General features: G+C 49.7%; 1 protein-coding gene across 11 annotated transcripts in view; it reads left to right on the plus strand.

Moving 5' to 3' along the window:
• Window positions 1-18248, plus strand: part of BCOR (BCL6 corepressor) — a 118045-nt gene extending 99797 nt beyond the window's left edge. For 6 of the 11 annotated variants that reach the window (XM_054695772.1, XM_054695773.1, XM_054695774.1 and 3 more), the window contains 9 exons: window positions 4497-4757; window positions 5121-5465; window positions 6062-6387; window positions 6709-6963; window positions 11786-11952; window positions 13460-13605; window positions 14027-14104; window positions 14316-14472; window positions 15595-16752. In XM_054695772.1, coding sequence (XP_054551747.1) covers window positions 4497-4757; window positions 5121-5465; window positions 6062-6387; window positions 6709-6963; window positions 11786-11952; window positions 13460-13605; window positions 14027-14104; window positions 14316-14472; window positions 15595-15886 — 2027 coding nt within the window. In that variant the 3' untranslated portion in view covers window positions 15887-16752. Of the gene's footprint in view, window positions 1-4496; window positions 4758-5120; window positions 5466-6061; window positions 6388-6708; window positions 6964-11785; window positions 11953-13459; window positions 13606-14026; window positions 14105-14315; window positions 14473-15594; window positions 16753-18042 lie in introns of those variants that run through there. The other 5 variants (XM_037512528.1, XM_054695777.1, XM_037512526.2 and 2 more) reach the window with 2 other exon arrangements.
• The last annotated feature ends 2528 nt before the right edge of the window (window positions 18249-20776 follow it).

Consider the following 20776-nt stretch of genomic DNA (forward strand, 5'->3'; position numbering starts at 1 on the left):
CTGTTGTGGTGAGGGAGGCCGGGGGAAAGGAATGGAAAGGTAGCCAGCCCCGAGTCTTCTGTCCTGTTCTCTGGTTTTCCAGGAACATGGCCAGACCCAGGATGAGCACTGCCTGTCACATGTCAGTGGTCTCCCCTTGGCTTTTTGCCAAGAGAAGTTTGTGTCTTTCTCGTTGAATCGAGAGAACTCAGTGTGATCCGTGAGCGGTGGAGCCCAAGCCCCAGATAGTTTGAAAAATGCTCCCTTCCACCGTCCAAGTTCAGGCTGTCCTGAAACACGCAGGACAGTGCCCAGTGAGCCAGGAATCACCACTGTGGGCAAGGGAAGGTTTGGGGAGGTTGAACGGGACTCGGGTTTAAGAATTGTGGCAATGAAGGAGACGCGTCACCACCACGTGCCTTCTGGGAATTTGGGGGCTTGTGGTTGGTCAAGAAGAGAAGCCTAGAGGAGCTGTTGTCCTTGCCGCCACCGCCTCATCCAGGGGCCAGCAGGTGCTGCATTCATTCAGCTGCAGATGAACGAGCCTTGTCCTGGGCCCTTAAGTCTTGAGTCCATATGCGCTTAGACCCTGCTCCATGTTGGTTCCCTTCTCGCGGGGTCAGCGTGTCCCAGAGCCCAACTGAGAGCATGTGGGAGCTAGGATGGAGACAGGATGCCTTCCAGGGGTCTTCCAGCCAGGTGATGGCCACCCGGGTGTGGACCCCTTTTTTGGGGGGGGCCTCGTTTAAGTGAACTGACTTGAAAATACAGTGATCAGGGTTTTCGTTTATTCCTTATGGAAGCAGGAGTAGATAGAGTCATGTTTTTATTTTAGTAGTTTAACAAATGAGGAAACTCCTCAGACATGGAGGTTCATCAATAGGAGGCATTGGAGGCATCGGGGGGATGGGGAGGGGCAGGGGGCATCCGTCCCTTCTCCAACTTGGAAAAACTGCCTCCCTTGCCAGCCTCTTGGCCAGAGTTCACCTAGGACCTGCTCAGGGGCAGTGCTGGGGCAGGAACTAGAGGAAGCCCCAGTCAGAGGGCTTCGGGAAACCTCCTTCTGGGAGAACACCTGTATGTTTTGTAAACTCTTTTGAGTTAGGAAGAGATACTCCCCGTGCCCCTTCTGTGGAGGGTGGTATATGTTTTAACAAGGTTTGCCTTTACTGGAGGTGATAAGGTTACTTGCAGAGGAGGGAGTGGCAATCCTGGGGCACCCCAGCCCCTCAAACTTTCCCACCTTATTTAGGGCTCACTGGGTGGGCCTGGCTCACCAGTGGTGAGGGTGCTTTGTTGCTATGGTGACTTGTAAATGTTGCCATGGTGATTGCCTCTGTGAGATAGCGCTATGGCACAACCATGATAAATTATGGGATGTATGTGCCGTGAGTCATATGACCATGTGCAGGGAGCAGGTGTTAAACCATGAACAGCACAGTCACATTCACATCTGCTTTGATCAAGTGACCGAGGGCCACATGGCTTCCCACTTTTTGAAGGGTTGAAAGTAGCACCCATGGCAGATCCTGCTGGTTAGGACCCGGATCTGTCTATCTTCTTTGCCCTCAAATATAACCCTAAGGGGTTGTTGGCCCAGCCTCACAGAGGAGCCCCAGGTCCAGTGGTCAGGGGTGTGGCCGGGGCCTCTCCTCCATGACTGGTGGTCGTGTGCATCTTGGGCAGTCACAGTGGGTGTTCTTTTGCATTGTTACTCTGAGTGAGGTCATGTTAGATTTTAGAGGCATCACTGGGGAATCGGAATCTTTGCTCTAAGAGGCTCAGTGGTTGGGAGGAGGGTGGATGGGACCTCGTTCGGGCAAAGATCCTCTTGTGAAGTAGGCAAGAAAGCCATGGAGGCGAGTTCTTCCTCAGGAGGAGGAGGTGCAGACAGTCCCCTGTAGGGTCCTTGGGCCTGTTCAGAAGGTCTTGGGAAAGGAGCCCCGCTGGCCGCTGACTGGCAGCGGCGATGAGAGGCACCTTCTCTGCCCTGGCTGGGGCGGGGCCGCCCTGCACACCCAGGCGGCTTTCACCAGGTGGGAAACCCGGACGAGACAAGGGAGGGACTAATCTTGCAGGGGTGCTCTTGTTTGTTGAGGAACAGGTCCCCAGTCGCTGCTTAAGCCAGCATAGGTCTTCCGGGTGGCTATCTCTGGGCAGTAGCTGCTGGCGCTGTGGCAGAGGGTCGGGTAGGTGAGCTATCACCTGATTTCCTGGAAAGTTTGGGCAGATTGAGAGTGTTAACAGGTTGTGACAAGGAGACCCGGGGTTAAAATGGAAACTGTGGAAGTAGAGTTGGAAACATTGGATTGAGAAGTACTTGATCTGCTTGGGAGACATCTCAGAGGCCGTGGGGCCTCGCGCTGGCTAAAGTAGCTGCCTGATCACGACCCAGTCATGTCTGCTTTCAAATCCCTTGGTTTGAACCAGCCTTCCTACCCAAAATGGGGAGGGGAGCACATCTTAAAATTAATTTTAAAATAGCACATGGTAGTTCCTGCGATAGCTCCCCAACCCTGTCCCATGGGGCTCACAGGGGAGGCTGACTGGACCAGACAAATGGTGTAACTAGGGGGGTGCTCACATCTTCAAACTTCAAGCTGGCCTGAGACAGAGTCTCGGCATCCTTTTGCTAAAGTGATTTCTCTGGCCTTTCCCCTTCTACCCCGCTAGACCTGGGAGGCAGCCGCTCACAGTAACACTTCCACTTTCCAACTTAAGGGGGCGTAGTTGTAAATTGGCACTGTGAATGCCAGGGCGGGTAAGAGGGTGACAGAGTAGTTAGAGAGCCACAGCCCTGCGACTGGCATAGTTGAATTGCCTGGCCCGGAGGTCTGGTGAGCAGCAACTTTTATTCCATTGTCTCCTAGGACACTGCCCCAACAGCCAGCAATGGTGGTGTTTTGGGGGTGCCTTCCCAGTCCATACTATGCACTTTTCATGAGGGAGGAGGTCGGTGACTCCCTTATTCCCTTGCAAGAGTGGACAATGGTCCCCCTCTGTCCCACCTTGGGATGCCTTGGAGAGGAGGTGAATGGGCTCCTTCCACGTTGAAAGCACAGGCTAGCCATGGTGGGGGAGGGGGGGCGTGACACTACCGTACCTGGAATGCTCCCCAGAGATAGGGGATAAGCCGGCTGGTTAGAAGTAGGAGTGCTGTGTGACGGGAACTGGGGACAGGAGGAATGGGCTCAGCACATGAGGGGTGTGTTTATTATTTATCTAGAAATGAACTTGGCGGCTTAGCTCAGTGTTACGGAAATACCGAGCTCATCCCCCTGGTGATGTGGAGGATCAGCGTGAGGCCACCCCCTTCATGTCGCAGTGACTATTTGGAATTATTTGGTTCTTAGAAAAAAAACGTGACCAGCGAAGCGTCAGTGAGCTACTTCCTAGGCTAGAGCAAAAGGAGGGCGCGATGTTGGGCTGAGGTGGTTGAAGGAAAAGCCACGAGTCAGTGCTGGGTGGGGCAGAGGGCACAGAAGTGGCGCCAGCAGTGCTGGAGTAAGCAGTTTTGCTGTTGTCTTTAAAGGACACGTGGTGATGAAGGGACGAAGTCTTGTCTTTGGCCTGTCCTTAGATGCTCGCATGTGAAGTAGGGCACGAAGAAGACTGCCAGGCCGAGTGACCAGCGTCCCTGTGGCTGTGCATGTTGTCACCCAGATGCTGGGGTCTAGAGGGCCTTCTCCCGGGTGGGAAATGGGAACAGCTTTATGGTTCAGTGATGCGCTCCCCGCCCCCACCTTCCCCTGGCTTAGCAAAAGAGGACCCAGGATGAGCAGGGGTGGGGTTGAGTCCTTTGAAATTGCCCGACTCTGTGCGCGCACCAGGAATGGCTCCTTTGCACCTTCTGCCCTTGCCAGGGTCCAGGTGGCCCTGGTCTCTCCCGGCTTCCATGCCTCCCAGCGCCCTTTCCCGTGCCTTTTGCCTCATCATCTCCCCTGTTGTCTAAGTGAACATTGGTGTTATCCCTTCTGGAGATGACATTTTGGGGATATTTGGTCTCTTTATTGTATCAGTTTTCCTTTTATTTCAGAATAATGACCTCAGCAGATGTTTCCATAGAGATTTTTAGGTCAGCCCCAGCCTGGTTAGATCTTGCTGTGGGGTCACCCGCCATCTGTGGACAAGGGCCCTGGAGGGGACCCGAGCACCATCAAAGATGTGTCGGGAAGGGAGTTCTTTCATGGTGCATGAAAAAAAATAAAAATAAAAAAGATAGTGCTGATGCCTCATCTCTCCTTGATTTTCCTCGTGCCCTAACTCTCAAAGGGTAGAAAGTTGTGAGTGGTATATGCCTCGCTTTCTGCTTCACTTGCCCACAGTCCTGCTGTCCTTCTTTTGGGAAGTGCTGTTTCTAAGGGTTTTGTGCTGCCAGTGTGGAAGACCCCCGACCTCCAAAGAAGGGTGGGTTAATTGCAGATTGCCACAGCATGGAGACTCCTGCTCCCCAAACCCTACCTCCCCCTGTTGACCTGTGACTCTTCATTTGTGTGTTCTTGGCTCCCCTCCCCCAGGTGAGTATGGTGCTGGAAATAAACATGATCCCTTCGAAGCCTCGGAGGACAAAGATCTACCCGTGGAGAAGTACTTCGTGGACAGGCAGCCTGCAAGTGAGCCGCCTGCCGACCAGGCGTCTGTAGACATGCCACACAGCCCTACTCTCCGGCTGGACCGAAAGCGCAAAGTCTCAGGTGACAGCAGCCTCGCTGAGACCGCTGTGGAGGAGCTGTCTGAGGACCCTCTACTGAAAGCCAAGCGAAGACGGGTCTCCAAAGGTGAGTTCAGGCAGCTTCACTGACCTCTGGGTGTGGCCAAAGGTGGATGGACAGGAGATGTGCCCACCTAGCCACAGGGTGCCTGGGGCGTCATGGGCGGAGTTCGAGTCCCCTTCTGGAGTCCCACCCCCCCACCCAAAGCCTTAGGGAAGCCCCTGGCACCTCCCCTCCTCCCAAGCCAGATGTAGGAGCTCAGGCCCCAAAGTGGCCAAAGACAAGTAGACCCCCTCCCAAGATTTGGGGACAAGGTCAAGAGAGACTGTAACCACACCCCACCCCTCCCCCACCCTATTAGTGATGCATAAAAGAGTTTGTTCCCCCCCCAGGGGCTTTTTCATTAATTTGTAGTTATTTCTCCATTAGATGACTGGCCTGAGAGGGAAATGACAAACAGTTCCTCTAACCACTTAGAAGAGCCACATTATAGTGAGCTGACCAACCTGAAGGTGTGCATTGAATTAACAGGGCTCCATCCTAAAAAGCAACGCCACTTGCTGCACCTTAGAGAACGGTGGGAACAGCAGGTGTCGGCAGCAGAGGGCAAACCTGGCCGGCAGGGCAGGAAGGAAGTGACCCAGGCTGTGCAGCCTGAGGTTGCTGCCCAGGGCAATAACATCACCGAAGAGAAGCCTGGCAAGAAAAGGGCAGAGGCGAAAGGCAACAGAAGCTGGTCAGAAGAGTCTCTGAAATCCAGTGACAATGAACCAGGTACATAGCTGGCTCGCCCCACTCCTGGAGGGTGGGTGCCCCACTTCTGTGGGAAAGGACCCTTGACTAGCCTGAGTACCGTAGAAGTTGACTGGGATGTGGCAGGCGGGGAGTTTGTTCATATTGTCCTTGCACCCTGCACTTCCTTCTGGAATGTACGGAAAAAGGAGCCTGACTCCCCAGGTTTTCCTTATCCAGCCTGCGGCTGGGCAGCAAAGGGAGATCTGGGTGACCCCAGGGGCTTGCCAGCAGCCTCATTCCTGCCTCAGGCTAAGTCTGGTGGTCAGGTCCTGATGGTCCAGGCCCCCAGTGGGTAGGGGCAGGAGAGCAGGAAGGCCTTGGCTTCTGCCCTCAAGTCCTGGCCCTTTGAAGAACTTGCCACTTGGCTTTTGTGGGTTAACCTATTTGCCGTTTGAATGTGGGATAATTAAAATATTAATGCTTTGAAAACATAATTGGTATATCTTTAAAAACTGAAGCCGCTCCAGTGATCAGTGCTAACAATGGGCTTTTCTTTCCACACCGGCTACAACTGTGTAACGCCTGCTTCTTCCCCCCCCCCCACCCGTCTGCCCACCACCCCCCTCCGGATTCAGGCTTGCCTGTGTTCTCCGGCTCTCCGCCCATGAAGAGCCTTTCATCCACCAATGCAAGCGGCAAAAAGCAGACTCAGCCAAGCTGCACACCAGCCTCGAGGCCTCCTGCCAAACAGCAGAAAATTAAAGAAAATCAGAAGACAGATGTGCTGTGTGCAGACGAAGAAGACGATTGCCAGGCTGCCTCCCTGCTGCAGAAATACACCGACAACAGTGAGAAACCATCCGGGAAGAGACTGTGCAAAACCAAGCACTTGATCCCGCAGGAGTCCAGGCGGGGCTTGTCACTGGCAGGGGACTACTACGTGGAGAATGCTGATGGCAAGGTACCTTTTGCTCCTCGCTTCCCCTGGGCCTGTGTGAGCACATTCCGCTCTATTGCCTCTTTGCTTCTGGGGACAAAGCTCTCCTTTTCCGGACCCATCCCTCCGGCCTCCCCTCCCCCATCCTAATGGGGCAGGTCTCCTGGTGATAGTGAAGTTTCCCACTAGTAAGAATGAAACCCTTTTCCCCAACCCACACCCCACTTGCCCCCCAAACAAAAGGCAAAAGTGCCTTCTCCACTCACATTTGTGATATGGGAGGAGGGAAGGAGGCCTGTGTGGGAAGAGGCCCCGAATGTCTGAGCTGTCCCCGTCTCGTGATAGGTGACCTTCCGGAGATTCAGAAAGCGGCCTGAGCCCAGCTCCGACTATGATCTGTCACCAGCCAAGCAGGACCAGAAACCCTTCGACCGTTTGCAGCAATTGCTACCGGCTTCCCAGCCCTCACAGCTGCCGCGCTCAACCTCCCCTCCGGAGACCATCCAGTCTCGCCCGATGCCGCCCGAAGCCCGGAGACTTATTGTCAATAAGAACGCCGGTGAGACCCTCCTGCAGCGCGCTGCCCGCCTTGGCTACGAGGTGAGTCTCCTTGTGGGTGCCCTGGATTCAGGGGGCACGCTGGCTGGGGGAGGGGTTCTCGGAGCCCAACCTCCTCCCCATCTGGGGGCTGGGCTGGGGGTTCCAGCAGGATGTTTGTGTTCGCCCAGCTCTCGTGCTGCTGCCTATTCTTTGGTGGCTTGTTCAATCGCGGTGTGAAAAGAAAGGCCTCTCTGATGTTCAGTTCGTGTTCAGGCAGGTAGGCTGCTTCGGCATCCTCCAGTCTCGCTCACTTATCTCTGATATAAAATCTGACATAACCCAGGGCTTGGCGACTGGGCGAATTTTAATGAGGCCTTTTGGATTCTGATTAGCAAGGGGGAGAGAAGTTATTCGCTCTATTTGGGGTTGCTTGTGCTGTCTCGAAGAGCCGTGCTCCCCCACAGGGCCACCACCAGGAAATGTCTGTGCAGGAGAGGGCGGGGGGAGGGGAGGCAGAACCAAGCGGTGTCTCTGAGAGCGTGATGGGGGGGGACACTTGACTTTGCCCCAAACTCTCTGCCCTTCCCACCCAGCATGGCCGATGACAGTGATAGCTGCTATCTCTGCAGCGCTGTAGAGAAAAAGATAGCCTCTTTCTTTCTAAGCCCGGATCATCTGCAGTCACTCATTTCCCCCATCCCGCATCTTTGCGTGGTAGTGATTTAGTATCACCCTACTTTCCGGTGAGAAAGCTGAGCCCCCAGAGGGGTTCAGTGACTTGTATCAGGAGTAATCCTGCCTGACCCCCAACGCCCACCCCTGCCCCACCCCCTCCTCTGGCTTGCTTGGAGTTGCCCTTTTTACAGTTCAGAACCTCTGCGAGACAGATGACTCCCTCTGCCCTGTGCGTCTCCCCCACTGCACTTGTCAGTTGGAATTGTGATGTAATAGCCCACAGGGCAAAGGCACTTTTTTAATGCTGGCATCAGCCCACTGGGAGTTGAGCGGTGAAAATAAAATGCGGTTCAGCAGGCTGAGCGTGGAGGTGTGGATGAGTGGCGGGTGGCAGGACCCAGGCTGGCCCCGGGCTCTAGTGAAGGCTCTCGGGGCGTGCCCAGAGCCCTGTCTTCCATGCCCCAGCAGCTCTGTACTGCCGTCCGTTGCACCCTCCTCCACCCTAAGTGCCCCCCATATGACTTGTGTGGCTAGGAAGTTAGAACCCTGCAGAACAGGCCTTCAAAGAACGAGCACTTTCTTACTTTGAGGGTATTTTTGGTTGTTGGCTGAATGTGCCATTTGTATCGACGTGTCTCTTTTGGAGATCTCTGGATTACCTGGCAAGACCTCTCTGGAATGATTTGTAGTTAGTTCAGTACCTACAGATGAAATCCAAGCGGTTTCCTGTGAGCCAACAGCAGCAGCACATAAGAGGGACAGGGTGGGTGTTGCACGTGGCGCTGAACTAGACCCTGCACGCCAGGTGTTCACCTGAGAGTAGTCATGGTTGAGAAAATAGCCTTTTGTGCTTCCAGCAAGCACTGGGCTGAGGAGGTGGGCAGGAAAGCAGCCTGCCACTGAGGCCAGGGTTCCTGGCTTTGTCTTTGATCTTGTCATTTCCACCAGTCTCCCTTTGGGACCAGATACCTCGAGAGATCTGTGTTGGTCCTATTAGGAACTTTCTATTTTGGTTGCTTTCCTAGAGTTGGTGGGTCTGAAGGCCCTGGACCAAGGTGCACTTGATCTTTTTTTAAGAATACCAGGCCTTTGATGGCACATGGTGGCCTTGAGAATGTTCGTGTTGGACCAGTTTTTGCCTTCTTCATAGGTAAATTTCAATATATATGTATTGCACAGGCCACCGGTTTTGATGCTGAACATTTTCACTACTAGATGAACTTTCTTCTCAACTGTCTAGAATTTCATTAGGCAGAATTGTAAATGTTGGAACTATAGCCTTAAACCTTGCTCAGGCAACTTACACCTTGAAGGATGTTTTGCTAACCTGGCTTAAAGTGTGATTGGAGTGCACAGGTTTGAGAGGACTTTCCTGAAGTTACTTTCTGCTTAGTTAGAGATACCATATGCAATCGAAAGGCTATCCCAGCCTTCGGTTGTGTTAATCTGGTTCTCAAACTTTAGATACACCCTGTCTTGAGCTTTGTGTTAAATCCGACCACTTGCATAGCTGGAGGTGCTCTCGCATCTTCCTCTCCTGGTAAGAAGACTTCTGTTTCTTCTGTTTCTTAGGCTGAAATGCCAGTGTGCAACCACACGCTTGTGCGTTCCGAGGTGATGGTGAAATTTTCTATGAATTGAATAAATCATGTTTTTAAAAAAGTTAATGAGGCATTTAATTAATTAACAATGTCGGGTTTATGGCCTTTATGGTTACATTTTGCCGTTAATGGCATTCGGCTTATAGCCGCTTAACAGGGAATTGTCCAACAAAAACAGTTCGATTTTGTTGGGGAACGGATGGCCTGCCCTTCCAACACTCCCATTTCTAGTGCAGAAAATAAGCCAAGAAATGTAATGGGGGTAGACAGACTTCCCAGCCTCTTGAGCCTTCTCTCTAACGATTGGTGGCAGCGGTTGCCATCGGCTTAGAGGATCACCCCTCCCCTCTATCTAGGAGAGCATAGTTAGCCCACTTGACCCCCAACAGAGAAGGTCTGCTCCTCAGGGCTGGACTGCATCCCTCTGGCTGGGGCCCAGTCTGGGCCTTTTTGAAGCTTCCCAGTCGAGCCGGTACCACAAGACCTGAGTTTTACAGGTTTACAGCTTTGTGTTCATTGACCTTGGGGTTTGCCCTCTCTGGGCCTCAGATCCCCCGCCCCCAACCTCAGTGTTGAATGAGAACAGTCCCACCTTCCTTCTTGATACCTCAGAGGTTATCCAGAGATAATAGGAAACCTGAGCAATTGGGGAAATGAGAAGCCATGTCAGTAGCTCCCTGGTGCCAACATGGTTGAGCTGAAGACAGCTCGTGGCAAAAAGAAAGTCAGGATCCTACTGCCTTTGCTGCCATCCTCCAGAAAAAGAGAATTGACTTGCCCATCAGCTTTGGCCTCCTCTCACTTCTAGGTACCCTCCAGTCACCCCTGGTAGCCAGGAAGGTTTCCAGGTGAGGCCGTAATTGTGAGCAAATAACCCTGGGTTGATGGGACACCAGGCGGGCTGCGGGGCCCCGGGCGAATTGATCTGTGCACAGCAGTCGGTGGTGCTCAGGCCTGATCCTCGAGCCACGTGATGGGCCCTCTCCCTGGCTAAGGCACACAACTCATTAGCTTGCAGCCGTCCACTAGAGTCTGGCCAGTGAGGGCCTGCTAAAAGAGCGGCAGCTTCACGCGGTATCCTGGATACCAGGGCTCAGGCCAGGTGGCCTGGGAGCCCAGAGGATTGTGGGCTTTCTGGCAGGTTGGGAATTGAACGAAGAGACGCTTTTGTGGGCATGCCTTTTTTCTCTCCCTCCTCTTGTTTTGGAAGGGAACTGCCACGGTGACCCAAGGCAACGGGCACCTGGAAACCTTCTTGGCTACCAGGGGTGATTGGAGGGTACCTAGTTTATTGGCTTGTAGCATTAGGTTTGCAGCATATGGAACATTCTAGTTAGCTCCTTAGCGAGTAGTCACCTTTAGCAAGGGATGTGTCCCAGAAAGGACAAAAAGTTTTTCAGAACCCATGCCACACCTCTGAGCAGCTAGAATGACCCCTGTGTTGGATTTAATAGCTCAGTTATTCAAGAGTTGACACAGGGAGGCTTGCTCTGACCGCCTGAGCTCCCCCTCACCAGGCGGTCTGGGTGCTGGGCTACCTCCAGGCTCTGCTTATTGACAAGCTCCCTGCCAGGCGCATGACTTGTAGGAGAATAGTGTGACATGTTTTCTGGTGGCAAATGCTGTTCGTGTGTTTGAAAACTTTCTTAATCAAGGTAATAAAACAATGAATAAATTACTGCTCTGCTTACTGGGAGCAGTTCATATTAATATTTTAACATGCCAAGGAAGTAAGATTAATAACAATGATTCTAATGCAAACTGTTGACACAGAGCACCTTTTGAGAAGGGGGCAGGGCACACCTGTTTTATTTAGTTTTTGAAATGTGTACGTTGCAGTGTGTGGCATATCAGACCCGTTATTAATTTAAGTAAATATGAAGGTATTATATTGATTCATCCCCGAGTGAGGTAGAGAGCAAGGCCAAACAGAAAACAGGGTGACGTGAAGCTTTTTGTGTAGTTAGATGATGTATGTGGTGCATAGAGTCCTCTTTGACGCCACTTAAACAGAAGCGTTTGTGACCCAACCTCAGATTTTGGGTCTTTACAGGAGTGTGAGGATCTGGGTAACACAAGTGTCTCCTCCTCTCCCTCCTCTCCCCCCCCCGCCCCCGTTGTGGAATGTTTTCCAGATGATTTTAATTTCACTATAGGCCTCAGTCGTCCATACTTTTATCTAAGCGTGTGTTGTTGTCAGTAACCACCTCCTGAGCGGAGCGTGGAAGCCCTGCAGTTCCCAGTGCGTTGTCTGAGACTTCAGCAGCCAAGACCCCTCTGTGCTGGCCATGCGGGGCCCTCGGCTGAGAGACTTTTGTAGCTCTCTGATTGTTCCCTCTGAGTAGCCCTATGGAGAAGTTCACAGGTAACTTGTGAAGGCCCAGCAGCTGGGGCAGCAGGGCCAAGTTTCAAATATAGTCACCGGCCTACAGAACCCTCGACACTATCTCCACTGAAACTTCCTACCACCTGCCTGGGCCACATTGGGGTTTTGGACCCAAGGATGTGTGCCTTTGAAAGCAGCATTCACTGCCAAGTTGTGGAGAGGTCACCTTTACAAGGTTCACTAAGCAGTGGTCTCATGGCACCCCTCCTTACCCCCACAGGAAGTGGTCTTATACTGCTTGGAGAACAAGATCTGTGATGTGAACCATCGAGACAATGCAGGTTACTGTGCCCTCCATGAAGCTTGTGCGAGGGGATGGCTCAACATCGTGCGACATCTCCTTGAATACGGCGCTGATGTCAACTGCAGTGCCCAGGATGGAACCAGGTCAGTGGTGGGTCTTGCTCTCCGCCTGGCCCTGTCGGGGCATGGACAGTGGCTCTTGGGGTATGTGAGACACCTGTAGAGGAAAGGTGGGGGCATGACATGGTGACGCTTTAATGGCAGAGTCCTCTGGAATGGAAGTGAATAGGACTTTCTGAAAAATTTAGAACTTTCAGAAGTTTGTCATGCTCTCGTGGACAGAAGTCCCCCTAAGGGTGGAGGCCTGCTTAAATAATCGGGACTGTTGCCTTCTTAAGATCTTAGACTCTGTTAACATCTATTAAATGATGATGTTTTAAAATATATGTGGAGCCGAAATAACCTGGAATTCGGACGGACAGACTCGTTGCAGTAGGACCTGTCATCTCCACCTATGTTCCCAGGCCTGGCCCTCACCCTGCATGTGGCCTGGGTTTATTGGTCAGAGGCCCAGGACCGAGTCGGCACCTTCCTGGTCGGCATTGGGTCGCACCCGGGGGGCCGGGCAGACCAAGGCTTTCCTCACAGTTGTAATCTCAAGCAAACCAAAGCATACATGCTGTTTCACAGCCCCCAGAGAGCAGCCCTTGGCATGAAACTTGGGGCAGTGTCCCGTCTCCCCAGCCCCGCACCCCCCTCCTATGTGGATACACAGGTGGAAGGACTCTGTACCCTCCTGAAAGCCCTGCTTTTGGGCCAGAAGGTTGATTATTGATCTGAGCTGGCAAGTCCCAGCTTTCAGGAGAAACTTCACTTTGCACTTAGTCTCTTTTGAAAAGGAGTACATGTTTTTTCAAAAAAATGGTCCAACAGGGCTTCCCTGGTAGTGCAGGGGTTAAAGTCTCAGCACTAACAAGCAGAGCCAGGGAGCTGACCCACATGGTGCAGCAGACACCAGACAGTCTCCTGTCTCCCCCGCTGCTCCCCTCAGCAGTGTACTTCAGTCAGTCTGCCTGTTCTGTTCCCCACTCTGTCTCTGGTGAATCCTCTCACCCTCCCTGCACCTCTGGCCTACACCCTACATTTATTTATGTATGCATAAATAAATAAAAATAAATCTTAAAAAAAAAGAGATAAAAAATGGTCTAACAATTGTTGTTTCAGCTTCATGAATGTGGGCCTATTCTCCGCCCCACTACCACCACCGCCCCTGCCACTCCCCCTTGAGTCGTGGTCATCTTATAATCTGTCACTTCTTAAATTCATTGAAAACATTCTCATTTTGGCTTGAGTTTCTCCTTGGTCCCTGGCTTAAGATTGATTTGCATTTGAGAATGAGGCCTGAAATAATCCCTTCACCTGCCCTGTGAAGGGTCCTGAGTAGCAATACCAACAGGGTAATTCTTTGCTTGACCTCAGGCCCATCACCGTGCCTCAGTTTCTGAATCTGGAATGGCAGTGAAACCCATACACACCTCGGTGAAATACTGAGTCTAGGTTTGGCACATACTGCCAGTTTTGCCTGTTGGTCTCAGAGGCAGGTGTTATGCAGACGTTGAACGCCCCGCCTTCTCCATCATGTCTTTCCTAGGCCTCTCCATGATGCCGTCGAGAATGATCACTTGGAAATTGTCCGCTTGCTCCTCTCCTATGGTGCTGACCCCACTTTAGCTACGTACTCAGGTAGAACCATAATGAAAATGACCCACAGCGAACTTATGGAAAAGTTTTTAACAGGTACGCAAAAGATCCGGAAATGTTCTTATTCAAACCTCTGCACGGTCACTTCTGGCCACAGCATGCCCCTCACTTCCTCGCCCACCTTTGTTCATTTCTGTCACGCTGACTGGGAAAGGCAGCATAAAGCTGGTCTGTCCAGTAGGCGATATACTTGAGTTTTGCATCTGAGCGCTGAAGAAATTCCAGGCTAGCTTTAGTCTGGGCAGACTGGGGCGTGAAAGGGGGTTCGTCACGGGTAGACGGGTGAGGCAAGTATGTTGGTTTTCGTCAGATTTGGCAGGTGGTTGGGTGCCAGAGAGAAGTGCAGAAAGGGAGGGAGTATCTTGGGGGACAGGAAGTGACATGGCAGCCGCTTCTGAATTTGTAGGGGGAAATCCCCCTAATCCATCTTATTGCTCTTATTTTCCTCTCCCTCCAGATTATTTGAATGACCTGCAAGGTCGCAGTGACGATGACTCCAATGGCTCCTGGGAGTTCTACGGCAGCTCTGTGTGTGGTGAGCCGTGTTCTGTTTAGTTGCGCCGGCCGCGAATGGGTCACAAAACATTTCTTTGGCGTGGGTTAGGGTTGGCGGGTGGTGGGTACTCTGAGCAGGGCTGGACTGGGAAAGAATCCATAACGTTGAGGGTCCTTTTCCCTTTTTGACGACGGCCGAAATCTCGTTGTGGCTTACTGGTTCTCTTTCTCCCTTGTTTGCCTTCCGTTAGAGCCCGATGATGAAAGTGGATATGATGTCTTGGCAAATCCCCCAGGACCCGAAGACCAGGATGATGACGACGAGACCTACAGCGATGTGTTTGAATTTGAATTTTCCGAAAGCCCCCTCTTACCTTGTTACAATGTCCAAGTGTCCGTCGCTCAGGGGTGAGCATGACTTTCAAGGGCTTGAGAAGTAACCAGTCTCCTCTTGGGGTGGCAGGAGTTAGAAATGCCTTTAAAGAGACAAGGCTGGGAATTCCTGAGTGTCCATGAAGTTCACATAATGCAACAGCTCTTTTCTGGAAAAGGTGTGCCTGGGGGGTGGGCACGGCCTGGTATAACACTTCCCCAGAGCTCAAAGGACATTGACGTCAGTGACTGAAATTTCATGGAGAAGCAAGCAGCTTGGATCTTTCTTTCACTAAACTTTTGGGGACAGGGTCCTTAGGAGCCTTCCCAGGCACTTGAGGTCTACCTGACCATACCCGCTTCTCTGGGAGACTAGGAGTTGCATTATCTGGCCCCCAGGGCTGTGTATGTTAGCAGAGCTGGTGAGAACAGTCTTTCTCCCGTGATCTGCCCCATGAGCAACCCCTTGGGGTGTCCATGTCGGAGACCATTTTCCATGTTGACAAAGGTGCTTCGTGAGCAATTCCTCCTCCACCCCTGAAGCTGTAACCTTATATGTATGCTGCTACAGCAACATTTTATTAGTAATAGAAATCATAAAGTGTGGCAGGGTGTCACGTAGGAATGCAGTGATTTCCTTCTCAAAAGTGTCATTCCCCAAAGCCTTGAGGGCTGGGGTGGAGGTGTGGGAAAGGCCGAGTGTCAGCGTGTGTTTCTAACTCTCGCTTTGTGATCAAAGAGGCCTTTGCCACGTACTGCTTGGGACCCAGGCTGACTAGAGTGGGGTGCTCACTTGGATCGTGGTGACTGGCTGTGGCCAGAGCTGCATGAACCTTTGCCCAGTGGTTCCTATCGCCACCAGTGGAGCTGGAGCGGCCAGTGGCGAGGCCTGTCCAGAAGCTCCACTGCTTGTGTCAGAGTTGGTTGGTCCTCCCTAGTTGGTCTCTTACTAAAGCCACATGAGCCCAGAGTTCCCACCACTAGAAGCACGTCCTCTCTTCTAGGTATTGGAGCTGGGGGGAGAAGGGGCGCGTCACAGTTGGTGTGCAAGCAAAGCAGCAGTAACTGGCCCATCATCCTATAGTTAGGGGGAGTGAATCATTGGCAGCATTTCTAATTTTGCCAGAAACTCAGACAACTGTCCTTTCTCTTCTGTAGGCCTCGAAACTGGCTATTGCTTTTGGATGTGCTGAAGAAATTGAAAATGTCCTCCCGCATATTCCGTTGCAATTTCCCAAATGTGGAAATTGTCACCATCGCCGAGGCAGAGTTTTACCGACAAGTTTCAGCAAGTCTCTTGTTCTCTTGCCCCAAAGACCTGGAAGCCTTTAACCCCGAGAGCAAAGAGCTGTTAGATCTGGTAGAGTTCACCAGCGAGCTGCAGACTCTGCTGGGCTCCTCCGTGGAGTGGCTCCACCCCAGCGACATGGCCTCGGACGACTACTGGTGAGCTCGCCAGGCCAGCCGTGTACAGTGTGTCATAGTGTTAATCCTTGTGCATATGTGTCATAATACGACTATTTCTGTAAAGAAAGGACACTATTACATATGAAAATATCTCTTCTTTATATAAGAGAAATGACTCCAGTTGGAAGGACTTAGAAACATGTTTTTTTCTTTTTAAACTTTTCAGTCAGTTTTTATGAAGTTGTTATAATGTTTCTTTACTTTTCAATGCACACATACTTTGGGATATGTTTGTTTTTACTTGGGATGTTTGTTTCTTTTCTTTTTTTAAGGAGAAAATGGGAAAAAGGAGCTCCACTCTGTGACTTAATTTCATACAAAGCTCCAGTGACAGAGTCTGTAACTGTAACTGAGTATGTTCAGAACCAGGTGTGGTTGGTTTGGGGGAGTGAATTTGGTGAAGGCACTTGGCGATGTTGTAACTTTATGTTTTGTTTACAGAGTACCTGCTCGGGCCAGGTAATGCTATTGGATGTAATCCAGTAGTGTGTAATATAAATTCAAACCATATCCACACACAGCAACTAATTGTATGAAACTTTTATATCCTAATTTAAAAGCTGTGAAATTAGTTTTCACGCATCAAACCGGATTGTTTATATGTTTAAACATTTTATGCTCTTATTTAAAGAAGACTTTGAGCTATTTTTTTCTGTACCCTGTAAAATATTGAAAACTAACATAATATGTTGAGGTTGCTTGAAAATGTACATAAGACTAAAATTTTCTGAATTGTGTGTTTATGTTTGAAATCTGTGTTTTAACTTTGTAAGTAAATTCTCTGCCTTTGTATTTATATTTTACAAAAATTTTCTTAAAGGCAATAAACCTGTTGAGGAAAGGAGAAAATTGAAGTACTTTGTGTCCTATATATTCCGAAACATTGTCACGGAATTTTTTTTAAGTCATGCCAATAATCACTTCCTCACAGATGACTTTAAGACAATTAATGGTCTCTATAAACCAAAGAAGATTGGAGGGTTTCGAGGGAGAAGTGCTCAGAATACAATTTGGGGTTCTACCCTGTCATTTCAACACCCTGTCAACATATATTTTGATGTCTCTCAGATCTTTCTCTTCCCCAACTACTTTGATATGCCCCACTAGGCTTTTACATTACCTTGGACCTTGATATATTATAGTAGCTCCATCATGGCTAACCCTTTATCTTTAGTAGTAATTTTCCTTGAAAATAGGGCTCTCGTTCGTGTTTCTTCTCTCCAGACCTTATGTCTTCCTGTTATCTTTCAGAATCAAGTCCAAACTGCTTCACCCAATGATAAAGGGCTGTCTCTTTGACCATTCTGCTCCTCTACTGTTCCTTTTTCTAGCAGTATCCCTGTTGGTTACTGTCAGTTGGCACTTAGTTTCCACCCCACATCTTTTTATGTCCTCCTTTAATTGCAGAGGCTAGAAGTCTAGTAACTACTAGACTCTCTTGCAGCTAGGTTTCTGAAAGCTGAGGTGGAGATACTTTTCTACTCTAGTGGCTGCTGATAAGAAAGGGCAGAGTGACTTGCAGCTTTCTGATGCCTAGATGACAGTCTCTAGGTAGATTGTTCTTAAATTCAGTGGTTTGTGTTCCCAACTTACTTTCTAGCCCTTCCAAAGATGTTATAAGCATCTAATTCCTTGTATCAAATCCATTTGTGTTCGGAATGTCCTGAGTGCTTTCCAGTACTTTACTGAATGACAAGAACACAAGGCAGAGTATTTGGAAGGGGACTCAGGGAAGAGACTGGGGTGCATATATCTAAGTTGGGTCTTGAAGTAGGTGGGGTGCAAGCAAGCTCTGCAGCTTGGCAGGTGGGAAAAGTGGGACATAGTTGGGAATGGGGGAAATTTAGTGTATCAGATAACCAGTGTGTGGATGAGGGAGAAGCACACCTTGGCAGGGCAGGCTTGGATTAGTAAATGAAGTTCGGAACGTATCCTGAAGACAAAAAAGGCAACCTGAAAACAATACAACCAATGTGTGTTTTTGATATATTCGTTTCTCTGATTATATATAAAAAAAAAATCCAAGCGTTTCAGAAATAAAGGTTCTTGGCATCCATGCCAGCCCTCCCTTACTCTTCCCTCCCCCATTCCAGTGTATACCAATGTTAAGAGTTGGCTGATATTTTTTTTGTTTTTTAGGAAGCCACCTCCTACAGATGGATAGAAGAAATAAGCAAATAGCAAGACCAGTAAAACCTGCAGAAATTATTTAAGCACAAAGACTGGTGAACCTGAATTCTACTGTAGGCAATAAGAGGCTCCAGAGAGCCTACATTAAAGCAAAGTTAACTCCAGGGCATATGTCTCTTTGTATTTATATTTGGGCTGGAGGATTCCATCCTGAATGAAGGTCATTCTATTAATTAAACTAAGAAATCAGGAGGCAGCCATGAGCTTAAGGGGTACAAGGGAAGTAAAGAGCTGGGTTTAGGAGACATTTAAGCTTGTGGTTCATGCCATTGGAGGAACTATTAAACAGAACACTTATTGCAAGAACCTGCAGGGTGTTAGAAAACATGAAGAACTATAGAACAGGGGCCTCCCTGGTGGTGCAGGCGGTTGAGCGCCACACTGAAGATGTCCGCAGCCTCTGCAGCACGGGTTCCATCCTGGCCGGCGAGAATCCCACATGGCAAAGCAGACCTCTTCTGTCTTGCCCGCTGCTCCCCTCAGCAGTATATTTCTTCAGTCTGCCTGTTCTGTTCCCCGCTCTGTCTCTGGTGAATCCTCGCACCCCGCTGCGCATCTGGCCTGTACTCTGGTTCTTATATAAAAATAAATAAGTCTTTAAAAAAAAAAAACTATAGAACAAACCAGGAATAGAAATTAGATGAGATGAGCATAGCCTAGAAGAGTTTGGATGTAGGAAAGGTCACCATTGCTATTTAGGAACTTCCCCTTGGTAGGGAGGAGACAGCATAAGAGTAGTCTTCCCCTACACGAATAGAGGGGAGCACAGGTACAGACATCATGCTGGTGGGTATGGCAGAGCTCTCTACAGGTGAATCATGAATGAGATTTCACTGGCTACTGCAGGGTCACAGGTACAGATTCATAACACCACAGGTGGAGAGCAGAAATGATTCATTCCATTTCTAAAGCTGTCTTAAGGGTTAAGGGCATGCCCTTTGTCCTGTCCCCTCCCTTGGCTAGAACATGGTTATTTATTGCCAGAGAAACCACCCCGCACCATGAAGTGTAGAAGTGAAGTGGGGAAGACAATGCATTTGGAGGATCTGGCTCCCTGAGGACCTAGAGGGACAGAACCACTGTACCTGCTCTGGCTCGCCTCTTATGATTGAGGGAGGGGCAAAGATTATGTTGAGGACACTGTTACTTTCGAGTTTTTCTACTACTGCCAAATCCAGTCTTAATCTGCTTACCATCTGTGTGAATTTAATGCAAGTTCTACTTACTCTCCTAGCTTTGTTACCCTCTTCTGTCAAATTGGCCCAATAGTTAGAATAGCAAAAGACAGAAAACACCCAAATCTCCTGTTAGCTAGGCTTTGAATTAACAGCACATTCATACAGTGGAGTATTATGCAACTGTACAAGGACTTGACTAGCTCTAAATTGCTTTAAAATCAAGGTAAAGGAAAGTATGCAGTTTCTTTCCTACTATTAACTAAGAAGGAGTGGGGTGTTAAAGTTTATACACATTATCTTGCTATGTTTTATTTTTTTAAAGATTTATTTATGCATAGGGGCCTCCCCTGGTGGCGCAGCGGTTGAGCGTTGGGTTGCAAGGCTGCCTGCAGCCTCTGCAGTGCCAGTTCGATCCCCGGCCACCGGCGAGGGTCCCACACACAAAAAAAAGATTTATTTATGCATAAAAAAGCTGGAGTGTAGGCTAGAGGTGTGTGGGGTGAGAGTGTGTGTGTGTGTGTGTGTGTGTGTGTGTGTGTGTGTGTGTAAGGATTCGCCAGAGACAGCATGGTGAGCAGAACAGGCAGGATCTACTGAAATACACTGCTGAGGGGAGCAGCGGGCAAGTCAGGAGAGGTCTGCTGCACCATGTGGGTCTGCAACCTGGCAGGGGATCGAGCTCAGGTTGCAGTAGCTGCCAATAGCTTCATAGTGCTGAGACTTAACCCCTGTGCTACCAGGGAGGCTCCTATCCTGCTATATTTAAAAATGAAAGAATAGATGCTTTAAAAAAAAAAAGTGGTTACCTCCAGGGAAGGAACTGGCTGCAAGGGAAGGAGTGGTGGCCACACTTCTTCTGAATGTCCTTATAATGCAGATTTGACTTTAGAGTTCACATAATTATAAAACCAAAAGTAATGCCTACAAATCAAAAAGGAAAATGAAACAAACCTAACTATCCAGCTGGCAGCACAACCCCACAGAAAATAACCATTTCAAGTGACTTTAAAACACAATAAATTGATTGTGTAATCCCTTGTGGATTTACCCTGAGGACAGAAATAAATGTAAAAGCATTATAAATTGTTTTTCAATAATACTATCCTTGGTTATGTCAGCATTGCTATGCTGAGATTGTCCTGTTTCTGTTGAAATAAAGCAAAAAGTATTTGGTATTGAGAACTGGGATTTTCAGCAAGGGAGAAGAGTTGAAATGTAGAATGTATGAACTTGAATGAAAGTTATATGGTCCTATACTTGAGCTAGAAGTATCACTGTGAACTCATGATGAATTTTCTCTTTAAAAAATGAGCCATTGAGGGCCTCCCCTGGTGGCGCAGTGGTTGAGCGCTGGGTTGTGAAGCTGCCCGCAGCCTCTGCAGTGCCGGTTCGATCCCTGGCCACCAGGGAGGGTCCCACATGGCGTGCAGACCTCTCCTGCCACGCCCGCTGCTCCCCTCAGCAGTGTATTTCGTCAGTCTGCCTGTTCTGTTTCCCATTCTGGC

The sequence above is a fragment of the Talpa occidentalis genome, unplaced genomic scaffold (assembly GCF_014898055.3).
Source record: "Talpa occidentalis isolate TD23 unplaced genomic scaffold, MPIMG_talOcc4v2.1 talOcc4.15, whole genome shotgun sequence".
In the NCBI taxonomy this organism is placed as follows: domain Eukaryota; kingdom Metazoa; phylum Chordata; class Mammalia; order Eulipotyphla; family Talpidae; genus Talpa; species Talpa occidentalis.